We start from the raw sequence: 17,218 nt of genomic DNA, 5'->3' as shown, positions 1-17,218 counted from the left end.
TGGAGTAAAAGAAAAGAGAGAAAAAGAAGAACATTCCGCATCTTTTGCCGGCGTGAATGAACGAAATGAAAGTTTTCACCTTCCTTCATCGCCTCTTCTTTTTTTTTTTTTTTTTTCGATCGCACTCATACGCGCGATTCCGCAGGATCTCGCCTAGCAATCAGCTCCTCCCTGCCTACGGTTCATTAAGAAAAGGCGAGGCGAGGCATTAAAAAAGGAATGAAACCGCACGAATGAATGAACGGGAAGCAACCGCGTCGGAATGATACACTCCTCGAAACACGTGAACGGCGAGAAGACCAGGTAGCACGAACAACTCATTAACAGAATAGTTAATAATAGTTAATAACTACCTTACAATGACAGCGCAAGCGCACGCGCGCGCGATATACCGCAAATATACGGGTATTCTTTGTTCTAAATTGTTTACGCCGCACCAAAGAAAGTAGCGATATTAGTACTTTCACGTGAATAAATTTGTGCTTAACATAAACTCGGTGCTAATTCTCGCGCACCGACCTACATAACATTCTCTTTGTCCGGTTCAAAACATCTATATTTGTTGTTGCGCACAGCAATGCACGCAGCAGCAAATTCTAGAAATAAACTCGAGTATGGGAACGCAATCAAAAAAATTAAAAAAGAAAGACGATATTCTCGGTCCGTAATGCGCAAACAGCAATATTAACGTTCTAGCGACAATAAAAACGATGAAGAAAAGAATGCGAGGGATTATTGAGGTAACTTTTGTAACTCGAACATGGAAGGGCGCGTATCAGGAACGCGCCGGATCACCTGGTCGCCGAGTTCTCGAGAAGATCGGACGAATCTTCGGGCGTGAGAGACAGAGAAAGAACGACCGGTCAGAAAGAAGAGAGACGGAAAAAGGAACGTGGACTTTGTGAGACACCGGGAGAGAGGTGGGGGAGAAGGGACCAGGAGACATCGACTTTTTCTTCGACACGGTAGAGAGTGTTAGACGCACCTTCAAAAGATCGCGCGCGGATGCTGACTGGCCTGATCGGTCTGCTCGGCCTGGTTTACTTCCCCTTGGAGTGTGTGTCCACTTCGGACTGGTCCGCGCGTCCTACGTACACGCAGACAAGCCGCGCGGCGCGTTTACACGCTCGAATACGCACACCGCCGAATACGCGGACGGATCGAGAGTCGAACAAGTGCGTAAGGTGCGCGCGAACACGTCAGGTTTCATTCGTGCGTTTCTCGTATGTAGGTGATGCTGCTCTTTCTCTCTGTGTATACCATCGTCATCTTGTCCTGTTGCTCGCTGTTGCTCACAACATGTCTCTCTCTCTCTCTCTCTCTGAGAAAAACAGACAGAAAGAGAGAAAGAGAGAGAGAGAGAGAGAGAGAGACAAGCGGAAGCTCGAAGACGTGTGTATGTCTTTGATTGTCTAGCATCGAGAGATGTCGAGTAATCGCGACCAATCCTATATACTCGATTCATGTGGCTATAAAAGCCTTTCTCTGTCTTGTATCTCTGCCTCTCGCATCTCTCCTATCTCATCGTTCGTCACATCTCGTTGAGCCTTACTTTCGATCGAGTCCCGAATCGACGGGCCATCAGTCGGTCAGGCTCCAGTTCCTTTGCATGCCTCGGCTGTTCTCTCGTCTCTTTCTCACTCCCGATTCTTCCATGTGTTTCGCTCTTTCTCTTTCTCGCTCTCTCTCTTTATCTCGTTGCCTTCTCCTTCTCGCACTACGATTATAGCGGCGACTTCCGTTAGTTTCACCCGAATTTTAAGCATCTCACAATCGAAGCGAAGACACGACGCTGGCATTTCAGCACGCGCGCGAGTGCTGAATATAAGATTATAACTCCGACTAATACATATCGAGATTTCGGAATAATTAGCCACTCGCGTATAATCAGACACGCAAATTTCATTCATGGATTTATTAATGAAATCTCGAAGGCGAAATAATGTAGACATATACACACACACGTATTTGATAATAATAATCTTAATTTATTTGCGTATTTATATAAATATACAGTTACATATATGGTGTTTGCGCGGCGACGAGCGTGTCGCAGCAGTCTGTACGTGAAATAATAAATACTGAATAAAATGATCCGTGCACGACCGATCTCGTATGTGCGTTGATTCAAGGTGAACACAGATGGGAGAAGAACGAGAAGGTGTATATTGATGTGAAAAAGAATTGCCGAAGAGAGAAGTTCGGAGAAGATTATTCACAAGATGGAAATAAATAAGAGAGTTTTTTTACGCGAAAAGTGAGAAGGGAAAAGAACATTTATGCGAAAAGAATAAGAACGATGAGAAAGAATGATGTTGGCAAAAAATTATTTTCCTAAGTTGACGGTGGTTTGTACGCGGAGTAGGCCATTTCGTGCCCCGACCTCGCCCATCCGCTCGATCCGTGTCCTCCCCCGACTTGAACTACCTCGTGTCCGTGATCGTGACCGCCGGACACGAGTTTCTTCAAACCGATGATGGAAGCGAGGACCAGCGCGAGTTTGCTCACTATCAGCGCTTTGCCGGCCAGAAGCGCGAGAGCGCCGAGTGCCAGAGGTACCAACGTACCGCCAATTAACAGAGGGATGGCCAGAAGACCGCCCATTTTGTTTTTCTTCTTACGACCTAGAGAAGAGATAACGCGAATTAAAAAGAGAGATCTATTACTTGTTCAATAAAAAAAAATTCTAATAAATAATAAAATGAAATAAATATTAGGTACTTAAGTTTTTTAATTTGTGTTTTTAAAAAATTGTGTGAGCGTTGTGTTAATGCGACAATTTAGATTTTTACCTTCTTCGGTAAGACTGCGCTGAAGTTCTTCCACATTTGGTAACTTCAGCTTCAGAGTGTGACTCTGGAAGAAGTTGATGATCTTGTCGAAGATCATGCCGTTGAGAGTGTCTTCCTTATCCTCCAGCGCTCGCGGTAAACTAGCTTCGATTTCCTGCAGCGATTTTTCCGGCTCGGATTCGTTGGCGGCTGATTCGTCGCGAATCAGAGTTACTCCTTCGGCCACATTCACCTGCGCACTTCGAGAGACCCTGTCGATGGCCGACAAGAGTTTTAACTTCAGACAAGGACTCAGTTCCGCATTGGAACATTCCTTGTATATCTGATAGACGTAACGCAACTCGCCGAAGACACCGGTGCCACTCGACCTTGCAGTTTGCTGTTCGTTGATGGAATTGGATGTGGGATTAGTATCGGCGGATCTCGCGGAGACCACCGTCAGTACTACAGCCAAACATACGCAATAGCGTGCAAATCGTTCCATTTTTGTATCTACAGAAGAAAAATTAATGCAACAGCTTATTACATGAGCGAAATTTTATGCGAATAAATTTTAGCGAATAAATAGTTTTTTTAGTATTTTTTAAGAAACACAAATGAAACAGTTTCGAGTTTTATTGCTCAATAAAGTTCTATTATTGTCTTGCCTCGTGTCACTAATTAAATAACTAAAATTCTTAAAATTTATCAAAATTTCCAGAATTATATCGTATATATTGTTTCAATACGTTGATTTTTTTTTCATCCGGACAGCATTGTTTCGAATAATTCGAACACTTTTGTGCATTATCTTTTTCAGAATTAATTAGAGTTACAATCTTAATTAAAGTTTTAAATAAATGTTTATATATGTGTTAACCCGCGTGTATCACAGAACATCTCTATGAGAATTCATCACTTTTATCGCGTTTCGTCGAAGGACCTCGAGTCGCGCTCCCCAATCAAAAACACTCGTGTGTACCTTCCGCGTTACGAATCAAACGTCTCTCGTCTTCTCCCTCGAGTCTGTCCGCGCGGCTACCGACTTCTGATTAAGTTTTAACACGCTGCGTGTGCCACCGGCGAGATGCGTGGTATATACCAGAGAGCACTCTAAGTAGACTGTACGTAACGGCAGCCCTGCCCAAGCTCTATATATCTGGTTCTGGTGTACCTCCGTACCGTGCAATATTCCCCCCACCCGATGTGGTAGCGGTGTACGCTACTATTGCGCGACTATTTTCATACTCTCGAGCATTGATTTGAGAACGGTCGCTTTGCGCGGAGAACGACCAACCACCCGGGAGAAGACGAGAGTAGAGAGCAGAATTCCTCCGGAACGGGGCGCTTCATGATCTCCCCGGATCTGCCTCCCACCAACTCGCCACGTGCAATTCCACGCGCACCTACAGCAGAATTTTGCTGTTCTTACACTTTGCCGTTTTTTTCGTCAGTATCGCTCTTGTGATTTTTTTTCGCGTTAAATTTTTGATATATTACTACCGGTTTAACCGCGTATCCGCGTTGTTCCGTTGATTTTCCTTTTGCGCGCCGCCTACGCACCGATGTGGTTCGATGCTTCTGTTCCGTTCTTCCCTCGAGTTTTCTAATCTTTTGTTTCGGTTCGCCGACGCAAGACGTTCTAAATAAGATTGAAAATGAAAGGCGCGTCGCGCGAAATAAATTTTTGCCGGCGAGATACGCTCGCGCACCAGCTGGCGGAGGACGCGCGAGCCGAACGAGATAACATTAGGTTATAGAAAGCGCCTTCGGTGCCAACCATTGATATATTTGATCGCAGGAAGCGCAATAAAACGTAAAGTGTGTTATTAGCACGAAGTAAGATTACATATATATATATACATGTGTTCGCAGATAGGTACGCAACTATTAATCCGATTCTTTATTCATTAAATGGCAAAAATAATTTTTGGAAGTCCGTTGTTCCCGTTTCTCTCAATAAGCCATTTTAATTATCTATATCACGCGATTGTATCAGAAAAAGTAGAATTTTGAGATAAAATCTCGATTTCTTCAAAAATATTTTATAACTTTACTTAAAAAATTCTCGCAAGAAAAGTGGTAAATACAAAACTGTTTGAAGGATCGATATAGAATTACGATAACGTGTCGCCCACAATCGAATACGTGTATAATCGCATTTTGTTATTATTCGTCAAGCAATCGGACATACGGTTCGGCGCGTCGTTGACACTGAACTTGTCGACGATTCTCGCGACGCCTGCCTCAGTGACTATTAAATCAATGTGACAATGTACGTTCTACTTTTCACTCAAAGATCGCGCATAAACGTTTCCCTTTACGCGCCAATGTAATCATGTCATTGAAAAAGAGAAACGATGAATCGGCAGGTTTATCGGCATGTATATACCGTTACACGCGTTATGCGCAATTTCTTCATCCGATTAATCATCTAATTCGCATGATGCTTCATCCAACCACCCGGTTCCTCGTATACATCCTCGAAATAACTCTTTCGTCCGATTCGACGTATGTCAGCGGCTTTAAACTGGGTCGCGCCAAGTGAAAACGCAGTTGCATGCAGATGCACTTAGACCATTCGCGTTACCGGGACGAAAGAAACGAAACGGAGATCATCACGCGAAGAAAGAAATCGCCGAAGTATCGATCGCAAGGTTGTCATTAAAACAAAGTGTTTGCTTTATCGCATCGCGTCAGCCCCTTCACCTTCGTTAACATCGCGTCGAGATTGTCGATGCGTGACGTTTTCATTGAGCAGCACGCAAGCTACGTTCTGCGCAAGAAAGCATATCACTGGATGCAGAAGAAGGTGACGCTTCTTATTCTTCTTCTTCTTCTTCGTCTTCTTTTCGATTTGCTCTCACGCGTGGTTGCGAGACCGACCACGCGATGTGTCGCGGACACAACCGGAACTTGCCTGCATAACGTTGCACGTTACCGATTTCTCGCGGCAACGTGAAAATGATCCTCTCGTGGCGAAAGCGACGGACGCGAGATCTCACCGGCGTTTCATTTGTCAGGTAAGCGCAAAGTTAATATAATAATTACGCGCGCGACTTTTTCGTTTCCGGTTCGCGAAGCCACGCGGTCCTGAATTCCATTTTGCACGACCGTTTCGTCGTACGGTGATTTTCCGCGGCGACTCGATACGCGTGGCTTCGCGGCCAATGAAACTGTCGTTATTATTGTGTGCGTACCTCTTTTTTTTTCCCCTAAGGCCGGCTTCATGTGGGTAAGAGCGGAAGGAGCAACGTTATCGCGGTATGCAGGTTACAGGTTGTACCTGGCTGCGTATGCGCCCGGTCTCGGAGGCCAATTACTGGGTTAAGTTAAGATAAGTATCGCGAATGTTTATCGTGATTATTGCACGCTTGTTATTCGGCCACGTATCGGTGAAAAATGTAAGAAAATCTACTCTCCCGTTTTTTTTTAAATTTAATTATTAACTTTTAACATTAATTGTAGTCTGATTAGCAAAGTCTGGTTATATTTTCTGTTGCTCCAAAAACTCGGATATTGTAAAAAGAAGCCACTTTTTTTAAAATATTAATTAAATGTTACATATATATATATGTGTACTTACCTAATCTCATTTCGAACCAATAGAGACGCATTCCACTTGTATTAATTAAGTTTTTTCGATTCTTAGAACGTTTCCGACAAGTGTACGGTAAAAAAAACGAGTAAAACGTATAAAAGAGAACGGTATAAAATACTTCTGCATATATATCGTAAAGATCCGCGCGTTGCTCGTAATCTCGTATATATTACGCGCTTCCGAGCGTTAAAACGATCGTGCTGCACATTCTTCGACTTACTTTCGCCCGTGCTCCTGAACTTTACCCTATTTCATTACGAATCTATTTGCTGGTAGAGAAAATGTGGTACACATCCGCGCATCCGGTGCGCCGATCGCTACTTCGCGCTCGATAGACCGCGTACTTCACGTATCTTACGTTACGCATTACGGCTACGAGTGCAAGTGCAGTGTCGTGTATAAATAGAAGACTCGGTCACGGATAGCGATCACTCTTACGAGAATCGCCGAACAGTCTTACGTGATTGGAGGCTCAATCTCTCTTTGGAACAAGACGGAAGCGTGTCTCTCACATTTTTCGTCTTTTTATTAGAAAAAAAAAACAGGAGGTGTCATAATGGAAGCACACAGTCGAACATTAAATAAATATTAATAATATAAAGATACAACGAATAAATAACGTAACTCGCATACATCTACATGTATAAAACAATGAGCATCTCCCAGAGGTACTGGTGACTGGCCGTGAAATAAATCGACCTTCGTGTGTAGAGTTAACTAAAAAAAGAGGGAAGAAAGATAATAATAATAAAAAAAAAAAAATGGAAAAAACTTAGAACGTAGATGTTTAAGGATATAAGATCACATGGAATAGGAATCAGTAGGAGCTATGAAGAGTTTTTGTTTTTGTTTTTGGATAGAATGAATTACGTACACACAGTAGGAAGTTAGATGAGAAAGGAAAAAAAGAAAGAGACAATCAAAGGACGTATTAAGTGAGGCAGACGCGAGTGCAACGAAAGGGAAGAGAATGATCGTTCGAGGGAAACGAAAAGAGACGAGAGGTGCGAAAACTTTCTACGATTAAGCCTGTGCTTGGGGCTGGTGGGCGCGGTACGCGATTTCGTGGGCGTCCTGCGGTAAACTCCTGGCCCATCCGTGTCCGCTGCTTCCGTAACCGCCGCCGAAGTCGCCGCCGCCGCCGCCGTAACCGCCGCCGCCGCTGTGACCGTCGTCGTGGGTGACGACGTGACTGCTGCTGTGATGCGGATGCTGAACTACCTCGTAAGTCACGTGCTTCTGATGAGAGAGAAGTTTCTTCAGTCCGATTATGGCGGAGATCACGAGGGCGATCTTGCCTATGAGCAGAGCCTTGCCGGCGATCAGCGCGATCGCGCCGAGTGCCAGCGGCAGCAAAGCGGCCGCCTTCAAGGCCATTGCCATCATCAGAGGTCCAAGAATTTTCTGCGCCTTCTCTGCAATGTTTCGCACATTCGCATTTTAGTTTGTTATTATTATTCTGCGTTTTTGTTTTTTGTTTTATACGTAAGCGTGGCTTGAAATTGAATTCTCTCTAGCCTCTTTTGATTTTATTTTTGCCTACAATACTTTTTGTTTAAACATATGATTGATACGTTTTTATGACGCGAAACAATTTGACACATGTTGGTAAACTTGTTTTATTACGATGATTTAATACTTAATAAAAATGTGATTTGTTACTACTAAATGTAGGATTTGAGCACGGACCGCATGAAAGGTTACTGCTGTCATTACATTCTTTTCACACTTCTATAAAAGAACGGGAATTCTCTACGATGATGTAGCGTAATGAACACGTTTCAATGTACGGTTGTGCTTCGCATTGCCAATTATCCTATTACGAGATATGCTATCAGAATATACCTGTTTTCACGGAGCGAATAAAAAAATAATAATCGGTTTATAACGACGTTGTTTAAGAAAGAACTGTATCTGTCTTGCGTGTGCACGTTTATTTGCACGGCGGTTTTATATTTATACTTGAAAAAAGAGACATTAAGATGAATTACAAAAACCTCTAGGTCACCTTAAATTGAGAGATACTTATTGTTCATTATCTATATAATAATTGTTTTTAATACAATATATATAATTTATCTCTATACAAAAATTTATCAAATTGTGCGATGCAAAATATTGTTAGCAATATAAAAAACTGTTTTTAACATCAGATTATTTCACTTTGTCATAATTATATATTATTTTGTGTTTATGTGACAAAAGCGATAATTCTAAATAATTTGTATAAAAAAAAAAAAACTTAATCTCACGTTTTGTTCGTCGAGTGGCAATAAAATTTTTTTTTCTTATAAAGAGATAATCGGTTGTGCCGAGATGCGACGCGATACTCAGGTAATTGTTCGTGCATCATTACTCGGTTCCGATAATAATGGCTTTGTGTAAATCACCGCCCTCACGCCAACTACGGAGAGATGTCAGCATTTTTTTAAAGTGGAATAGACGAAGGTCAAGGCGAAGTATCAGCAAGGAAAGTATGTCAAAAATCTTGCGCGGCGGGATCTCTCTCGATCTCTATCTCTCTCCTAAGCTTTCGGTATCTCGCTCTTTTCTCGATCCTCCATCGACCGACGAGATTCGCCGAGGGGAAGCGGAACCAGTTTCTCAGTGGGTCAACGTCTGCGACCGGTATCGGCTTCCTCGTCGTCATCGTCACTGTTTCGCACAGCGACGAAGAACGCCGAAGAGTTCTCGTACCGCAGCTGACGTTGGCCTGATGAACCTTGATTACCTCTTTGGTATGCTTCTAGCTCTTTCTTTTCTATTGTACTTCCATATAATTTCGAAAGTTGTTCGTCGAATACAAGTAGAAAACGTGAATTAGCACAAATATATTTTTAATATATGCAAATATCTTTTATACATTAATTTATTAAAATGTTAATAAATGTAACTGTGTAAGTTGTGCAAGATATGTATGGTAAAACAAACAACTTTTCAAAAATATTTTTAAATAGTAACACAAATGGAAATCTTGTATTACTCAGAATGTAAGTATTAAAGGAGTGTGATATTAAGAGAGAGTTTAATTGAACAAAAAGCTGATGCACACGACTTGATTAAGAATAAATCGATTACTGTGCCAGTTTCGCTTTCAAAACGATCCTCTATTTGTTAAATGCGCCGTTCCGTTGAATAACAAACTTAATAAAACATAATTAGATATCGACGGTTACTACTACCGCAACCGGTTTTGCATTATAAGCGCATCCGAAGAAGCTGCGATCTTCTCTTACATCATCATTTTCACAAAGAATATAAAAATTTTTTATTTCATATACTTACTCTTCTTTCCTCGACTCTCGACAGCGTTGTCGCTGAAATCGTCGAAACTGCGGCCGACGGACTCGAGCGCTCCCAAAATGTCGCTGCCCTTCAAATCAACCTTAACCGAGTGGGTTCTGAGGAACCTTCCGAGACGATCGAATAAAAGCGTTTCGAAATCGCTAGACTCGATAGATCTGTCAAACAATGTAAACATAGATATTAACTCTTTTGAATCGAGTGAAATTCAATGTTTACGTTATTTCTCGTAATCCTCGAGAGTTTTCACAAAAACAACGAACCTTGGTGCACCCTCGCCCTCGGTATTCGTCGTCTTCACGACCGTGATGCCCTCGGATAGCGTGATGTCCTCCTTGTCGGACAACATCTTATCGACGAACGTGAATACTTTGTATTTGATGCAGCTGATTGACTCCTTTTTCAGACAGTCGGTGTATATGTTCGTCATCAGGTCGTTCTCACTTGCGCCGGTCTTCTCACTGGTCGGCAAGGCCAGGGTCGCGGTCAACGCCGACAACCACAACAACGTGACAAAATGCTTGGCCATGATTCACCGAGAGTGCGCAACTCCGCAACGCGTTCTTGTAGCGAACGAAGTGTATATCCTCAAAACCGCGTGCTCCTCGTGGCCCAACGTGCTGGCGTTCGAACGTAGTCAGGCACGCCAGGATGTACCGATGCTTGCCTCGTGTGTTACATCTAAAAGAGGTTGCTTTGCTTTTATACCGAAGTATCGCACACGAGGGGAGCCCTCGTAGGTTCGCAGGCCACCGGGGATTCGCATTCGCGTCGTACGCTCTCTCGTCTCCCTCCTTTCGCTGCTCCTTTCTCGTTACCCCCCCACCCCTTTCTCTCTCTTGCTCCATCGAGTGTGTCGGGTGCCGCAAGGATCTCCCCACACGCTCTTCTCTGACTTTTCTCCCTTCATTGGGCCTCCCTCTCATTAACCGGCTTATTTCGGCAAAGTAAAAACCCACCGAGGTATGAAGGAGCGAGAAAGATAGAAATTAAAAAAAAAAAAAAAAGAAGCAGAAATATGTGGAACACAATAGAATACGAATTTCTCTGCGAGCATCTTGATATATATATCAAGATATTTTATTGATATCTTTCTACTCTCTCAAATTAAATTTCGTTTAATTGGCCCACACGAGCGCTCTTCTTCTTCGTATATTTCTTTGTCTGCGTGTATCCGACATTCGTTCTCACGCTGTGTGGACCTACTTCGAGCCGCAACAATTCGCGATAGAAGGAGAGCCCCTCCAAGTACAGTCCGGGATGAGATTCGACGAGGGAAACTCATGACAAGGGAAATCCATGAACATCCAGGACGACGGAAAAAGTATATACGTAGGATCCCATATGATTTGCCGCACCACTTCACCTGGTCGGGTATGATTATTTCGAGAGTGTTGTGGCGACTCGAATGACCAGGACTCCATGTCGCGATGACGTGAGGCGGCTAATCAAAGAAAATTCTTGCGAGACTGCGCGGTGGATCGCTCGCCGGTACAATTTACGGAACGAAATTCCAGGACTTGTCAATGCGAGTTATATAGCTTTTTACATTTCTCCAGTTTATTCAAACAACGCCTATGGTTGCTCCAGATATCCAACGAGGTCGTGTATAGTTTCGATAAAGGTACGCGCGACATCGTCCGTGAACCCGCGTTGGCGGATGCGATTACAACCTCCATTAGAGACGACTGATGACTCATATCTCGCTACTTCGGCTTGATTAATTCGCTTTGCTACAAAGTAGCACAACGTAACGCGCGAGAAGTCTAGATACTGAGTTGCTTACGGTAAATTGTAATTATTTTCGTTCCTTTACGTTACTTTCTTGGCTACAATGGAGAGTTATGAGAATAAACCGAGAATTATCTTGCCACCTGATCTCCTAATTTTTCTCCCATGCGATATTCATCAATCGAAATGTACGAGAGAAACAGAAGTCTCGCGTCTCATGTACGCTCGCTACATTGTCGTTGTGGTGCAAACGGCGGTGGTTAATTGTCGCAGGTGATGGCGGGTCCACCTCCGAAAAATTCATCGGCAGATGATGAACACGAGATATTACCCCTGGAACGAGGTCGCTCACCTATTTATAACTGGGTCGAGAGTTGGGCGATCATTTCGGTCTCTTTCTCTCTTTTTCTCTTTCTCTGTCTCGTGCCTCCCTCTTCTTCGTGTCTGTCTCTCTTACTCCTTTGCGTTTTCTTGTTCCTTCCCACGGTAAACGACGTTCTCGATCCCGACTTCTCTCGGGGATCAAGATCCCCAAGTACCGCGAGAGCGAATGTCGCCTTGAGCGAAATCACACACCTGACGCGGTCTGTAATCCGGCGGGTTCTTTAAAAATCCAGGCGAGAAACGAACAGAGCGCACCGAGCGGGAAATCACACCTACACATCTCTTAAACAAAAGCGAACGTCTTGCGTGGTGTTGTTTTTTTTTTTTTTTTTTTGTACGTAATTGAATGAATAAGCAATCGATGTACTCATCAATCTCGTCTCTTGAGAATTGCGATGAATAATCAATGTTGATATTTGTACTTGCGTTTTTCACACATTTCTATATCAAAGTATGCCGTGTAGTTTCTCTTTCTGTTTTTCTTTTTGTTTATTTAATACATATGTTATATAATACATGTATCATAAAAAGTTAATTAATTTTTGTTGAAAATATATTTTATTACACCACAACATGCTGTTATATAAACATAATGTCACATCAAATTATTTAACAAAATTGAATTATAGTAAAACATTTTTTTATATAATTTTCATCTCTAGGTTAAATTATCATGCATTAAATTACCATGAAAGTTGCCGAAAGTAGTAGATTGCTCCATCAGAAATTCTTCATATGTGCCGCGGGGAAAACAGAAGGAGAGATCGATGCTGGAGAACGAAGATGAGAATTACAAGTGACGAGAGAAACCAGGCTTGCATCGTGACGCTTCTGTGTGATATCAATTAGTCAGATTGCCGAAAACAATTAAGGACAAGAGTTCCAATTAGATTTTGTTGTAGCGGATATCTATTTCGCGCAACAATGTAACCCTGGCCTTACTTGGATTGTTGAAAGTCACGGGAAAGGTAACGGTCGCCGGCGATTGTTTTGAAATCGCTCGGTGCTTGGTTAAGTTCAAGGTGTACAAGCACCGACACCTCGCAGACTACAAACCTATCCGGGTCTCTTGATTCTCGATCGTGAGTTTCTTGAACAGTCTTATACTCTTTCTCATGTGAAATCGTGAAAAATAACGACGAACGACGAGTAAGATAAAAAAAAAAGAAAGGAAGAATTTTTTTTATAGCAAAACTTTAACATTTTATCAAAAATAAAGTTGAATTAAATTTTTATCAAAACTATAAACTTTTCAAACTTTTAACATTTTTGCGCAGGGATCTCGTGATGAGATTCGTAATTAAATGTTACACGCGTATAATGTTACTTTGTACGCGCTGAACACGTGCGAGTGTGATCAATGACGCCGATGCAACGACGCGACGATACTTACGTGCGGCTAATAACGACCGAGGAAATCGGCCTATCGCTAAGAAATAGTAACCTAATGACGCATGAGAAACTCGTGAAACTAATCGTGAGAATCGTACCTAGATATAGATGCGAGTAAAAGACGCGATTGCCACGAAACTTTACGACTCTCTAATAATGAAATGCGCTCCGCGCTATGAACGCGGAGAAATTCCGCTTTTGTGGGCCCGAGGAACGGATCTATTCATCCGCTCGCACATCCGTGAAGCACCAATTTTCATGATAGTTAGTTAGTTTATTCAAGTAGTTTATTCAAGTTTATTCAAGTTCGAATATTTTCGCATCCCGCGATTCAAGACAAAAGATCATATTTTGTATAACAGTAAAATATCAAATAAATCCAGAGCGAGAAAAAATGTATTCTTATTTATAATAAAAATAAAACTTATACAAAATATGTAACATGTGATAAACACGTATATACTACTTTATGTTTAGTTTTATTGCAAACGAAAGTAACTCCTCTTCCTCTCGAAGCAATTTCGCATCTTTTTCACCGTTGTCCTTTCTGGAATCACGTCGTGATCGTCGCTACAGAAGAACATAACGAGGCGTGACAAACGCCTTTTTCCAACGTTCCTCTCCGCTCTCTTTTATCTTGTGCTACGATATCGTGCAAATAATTTGTTTCTCCGGCGCGTGTTACCCGCGCAATTTTAAAATGTTTCGTACTTGTGCATTTTTTTTTGTTCTTCCGACAGGAATTATCTAGTAAATTATAATGCCTGTCGCGTGATGACGGAGATTCTTCTTTCGTAGCGAAAGAGATAAATCATAGATCTCATTCTCTTTACAACTTGCTATTAATTTATTTTTTTTCTCTCTCGACGGAAATCGCACTTTTCCCTCGCGCAAGCGCTAATCACCTACCGCGGTGCAGCAGCGATCGTCCTAGAAAACGTCAAGCCGGCGCATACCCTACTATTGTCGAAGTAAAATTCTTTTTACTGTTGTCCGGTTGGGTTTTAACGCGGCGACGAAGAAAAGAAACGCGCTATTTCGCCTCAACCTCCTTTCCAGCTATTTAATTTTTCTTCTTCTATGTGGGACTTAGGAACATCAGTCTCGTAAGATTTAGTAGGATGTGCCTGTCTCCTCGACCCGATTGAGAATGACGAACGCGAGTCGCGACCTTACGAGCTACCGCGGATCGAGGAAACAACTGCGGCACCGGATGCACCTGAGACACATCCACTTTCCCCTGTGACCGCGGATCCGAGAGTCTCAGTCGCATTTCCATCTCGTCGACTCGAACGATTACCGCGCGCACAAACTCGTCAAAAAGAACAAAAACGCTGTGTTAACGATTTCGAATATAGTCTTCTTTATGCAACGCGGTCGCCGGCGAGAGTTTCGCTTGTGATAAAAAAAAAAAAATGTTTTGGATCTTCCTGGAAGACTGGAAAGTCACCGTTACCGGTGATTTCTCTTTTTCAAAGAGCCTTTTCGAGGAGCCGGTTCATGAATGATCCGAGAATTCGAGGACGAGGACGAGAGGAGGCGTTATTAAAAATATAAAAAGTACTCTCTCTTAAATTTGCCAATTATTATACATGAATATGTATTTATTCAAGAATAATTAAAAAACTTTCACTGTTGATAAAATTCCAAATTGTTTAAAATTTGCATAAAATCGATATATTTATTTTTTTTTTATTTAATCTAATTTCCTTTTTTTATATTATTTTTTTTATATTATTTTTCTCTCCGCAAACTACGCGTAATCAATTTCAAAGACTAAATTTACAGGAAAAGAAAATGGAACGATAATATTTTTGAGGATATGTGGACATTGACGTACACACAATTCGAAGAGAGTTATTTTATAAATAATATTATATTTATATAAATAATGCACACATATTACAGATTTGTAAGAATGCAGCTTATATTGTGTTTCATATACATCGTAATGGACTAGATGTACCTACGATTAATCAACTGCGCTGAGTGTGTTCTGCTACAAATCGCACTAAAGCTCTTAAAGTCGCAGAAGTCGCGATGCCGAAGTCGTGACGCATCTGTAATATCGAACGGTAAAACCGTCGCTTCGCGGCGGTTCCTGTTGAACAAATGTTGCGACTAGCCTCTTAGTTTGATTTGATTTACATTTTCTTTGCTCGTCTTACTCGCAGACGTGTGTAAGTACGCGAGCTGGTGTGATACTTTATGTACATCGCGGCGGGACTTGGATATCCCGTTCACTATTTAATGATAAATAAGAATAAATATATTTACGATCGCAAACAATGAAGACGCAACGCGAAGCTCAGGTTATCAAACTTCCGTCGATATCCTATTCTTCCCGTCTCGCCCGTTGTTTCAATGAAGAGAAAACAGAAGAGAAAGAAGAAATAGAAAACAATAAGATTAAAAACAAAGAAGACATTAGAAAAAGAAGAAGATAGCGTCAAGAATCGCCATTAGTGATGATATCCGGAATACGCCTGGTTGTGCGCGTAAGATGCATGTTCGTCCCAGCCAGAAGAAACGGGTGAGGACCATGCGGTGTTGACTGGACCGGACCATCCGCTCGCGACCGGTGCATTCCAGCCGTTGTTGTAAGCGGTGAGGTCGTGATGATAGACACTGCCACCTTTGCCCGACCAAAGCGCCTTCAAGCCAATGAAGGCTGAAATGGCGAGGGAAATAAGAGACGCGAAGATCGCCTTCTTCGCTATAATGCCGATGGCAAAATACGCGAGAGTCGCCAGAAGACCGAGCTTCACTTTCGCGGCGATTAACAGGGGAATAAGATTTTTCAGTTGTTTCTTCTTGCCTCGAGCTGAAATTATTAAGAAATTTTATAATCCTTGTCATAATCCTTGTTACGCACTGATCTAAAGAGAGATAAGTGTGGAAAGTATCGTATAAACGTAACGTCTGGCACTTACCTTCAACGACCTCGTCGACAGCCTGGCGAATCTCGGGTGGCACAGACTCGCTGATGGCACGGGCCGATTCACGAAGCTTCTCGAAGGCGGGCGCGAGATTGATCTGTAAGGAATTGATCAATTTAGACGTGCGATTTATTTTAATTATATTGTATTTTCACATAAAAGTGTTCGTTATAAATTTAACAAGAATAAAGTCTCTGACAATTGTTCTATGTTACAATTAATTTTTTAACTTACCCTAATACTACGTCCGGTCAAGAACTGTCCAGCTTCATCGTTGACGAAGTTCTCGAGAGTGTTCTGTCTCGCGACGATGTCGTTAGCGGCGTTCATCTCCTGATCGTAAGCGAGCGCCTTGCCGGACCTGGAACTACCGGCCTCGGCGTTACTCTTCACGAGACTGATTCCGTTCACAAGTTCGAGCGTATCCTTGGCGAAAAATTCCTTCGCGGTTCTGTACAGAGTTTTCTGCACGCAGGATATGCTGTCCTGCTTCAGACATTCGTCGATGCTTTGTCCGGCGATGAGCACGACCGCGGTCGTCAGAATCAGCAGCTTTGCCAGTAACTTCATGACTCCCAGCTAATTACACAAGATGTTAAAAAAAAAAAAAAGCACTGTAGTCGCGCACGATTATATAGACGCGTTTTGCGAAGGATAATGACCGGACCTACGAAAACTTTTCCGAAAGTTGTTTCGTTCGTAGTCAAATTTCGTATGGTCCATCGGGCAATCTCTTTACCTTATATTTGGAGGTCCCCTTCCAAACCGTCTCTACCGATGACCGCCCCACCTCTTCTGTCTTTTTTTTCCGTGTGGTATGCGTGAATGCATGAGGTCCCGTGTGCGTTGTGCGTTCCTTTAACCGCACGTATCCGCCCAATAGACGATAAGTGTATGTACATCGTGTCCTCGACCACGCCGCCGCCTATCGCGACACGACCTGTGACCTACCTTCGACGAACAAATAGAGATCGGACGTTTAAGTGCAGCGCCTCGGGCAATAGTAAAATCGCTTTCTTCCAATACGTACGTAGGTTTGCGTTGCAGCAAACTTGCAAGTTTTAGTTAAACATACAAATATTTTATTCACATATCGC

The 17,218-nt window shown here is 42.5% G+C and overlaps 3 protein-coding genes across 3 annotated transcripts; all 3 read right to left on the bottom strand.

Annotated features, from left to right (window-relative positions):
- Positions 1-1,973: 1,973 nt before the first annotated feature.
- LOC109855131 lies at positions 1,974-3,920 on the bottom strand. Its single transcript, XM_020428996.1, has 3 exons — positions 3,754-3,920; positions 2,793-3,284; positions 1,974-2,624 (listed from the first exon to the last, which is right to left on the bottom strand). Exons 2-3 carry the CDS (start codon positions 3,274-3,276, stop codon positions 2,335-2,337), a joined length of 774 nt encoding a protein of 257 aa, XP_020284585.1. The 5' UTR covers positions 3,277-3,284; positions 3,754-3,920; the 3' UTR covers positions 1,974-2,334.
- A 2,960-nt stretch (positions 3,921-6,880) lies between these two features.
- On the bottom strand, positions 6,881-10,369 carry LOC109855136. Its single transcript, XM_020429008.1, has 3 exons — positions 9,939-10,369; positions 9,658-9,833; positions 6,881-7,787 (listed from the first exon to the last, which is right to left on the bottom strand). The coding sequence occupies exons 1-3, from the start codon at positions 10,202-10,204 to the stop codon at positions 7,396-7,398; spliced, it is 834 nt and encodes a 277-aa protein (XP_020284597.1). The 5' UTR covers positions 10,205-10,369; the 3' UTR covers positions 6,881-7,395.
- Positions 10,370-15,053: 4,684 nt separating this feature from the next.
- On the bottom strand, positions 15,054-16,818 carry LOC109855117. The gene is made up of 3 exons (XM_020428978.1): positions 16,356-16,818; positions 16,116-16,218; positions 15,054-16,006 (listed from the first exon to the last, which is right to left on the bottom strand). Exons 1-3 carry the CDS (start codon positions 16,689-16,691, stop codon positions 15,645-15,647), a joined length of 801 nt encoding a protein of 266 aa, XP_020284567.1. The 5' UTR covers positions 16,692-16,818; the 3' UTR covers positions 15,054-15,644.
- Between the last annotated feature and the right edge of the window lie 400 nt (positions 16,819-17,218).

The sequence above is a fragment of the Pseudomyrmex gracilis genome, unplaced genomic scaffold, assembly GCF_002006095.1.
Source record: "Pseudomyrmex gracilis isolate BER0280 unplaced genomic scaffold, ASM200609v1 scaffold_81, whole genome shotgun sequence".
In the NCBI taxonomy this organism is placed as follows: domain Eukaryota; kingdom Metazoa; phylum Arthropoda; class Insecta; order Hymenoptera; family Formicidae; genus Pseudomyrmex; species Pseudomyrmex gracilis.
Note: the sequence above shows the minus strand (reverse complement) of the source record. Positions and strands in the feature narration are given on the sequence as shown.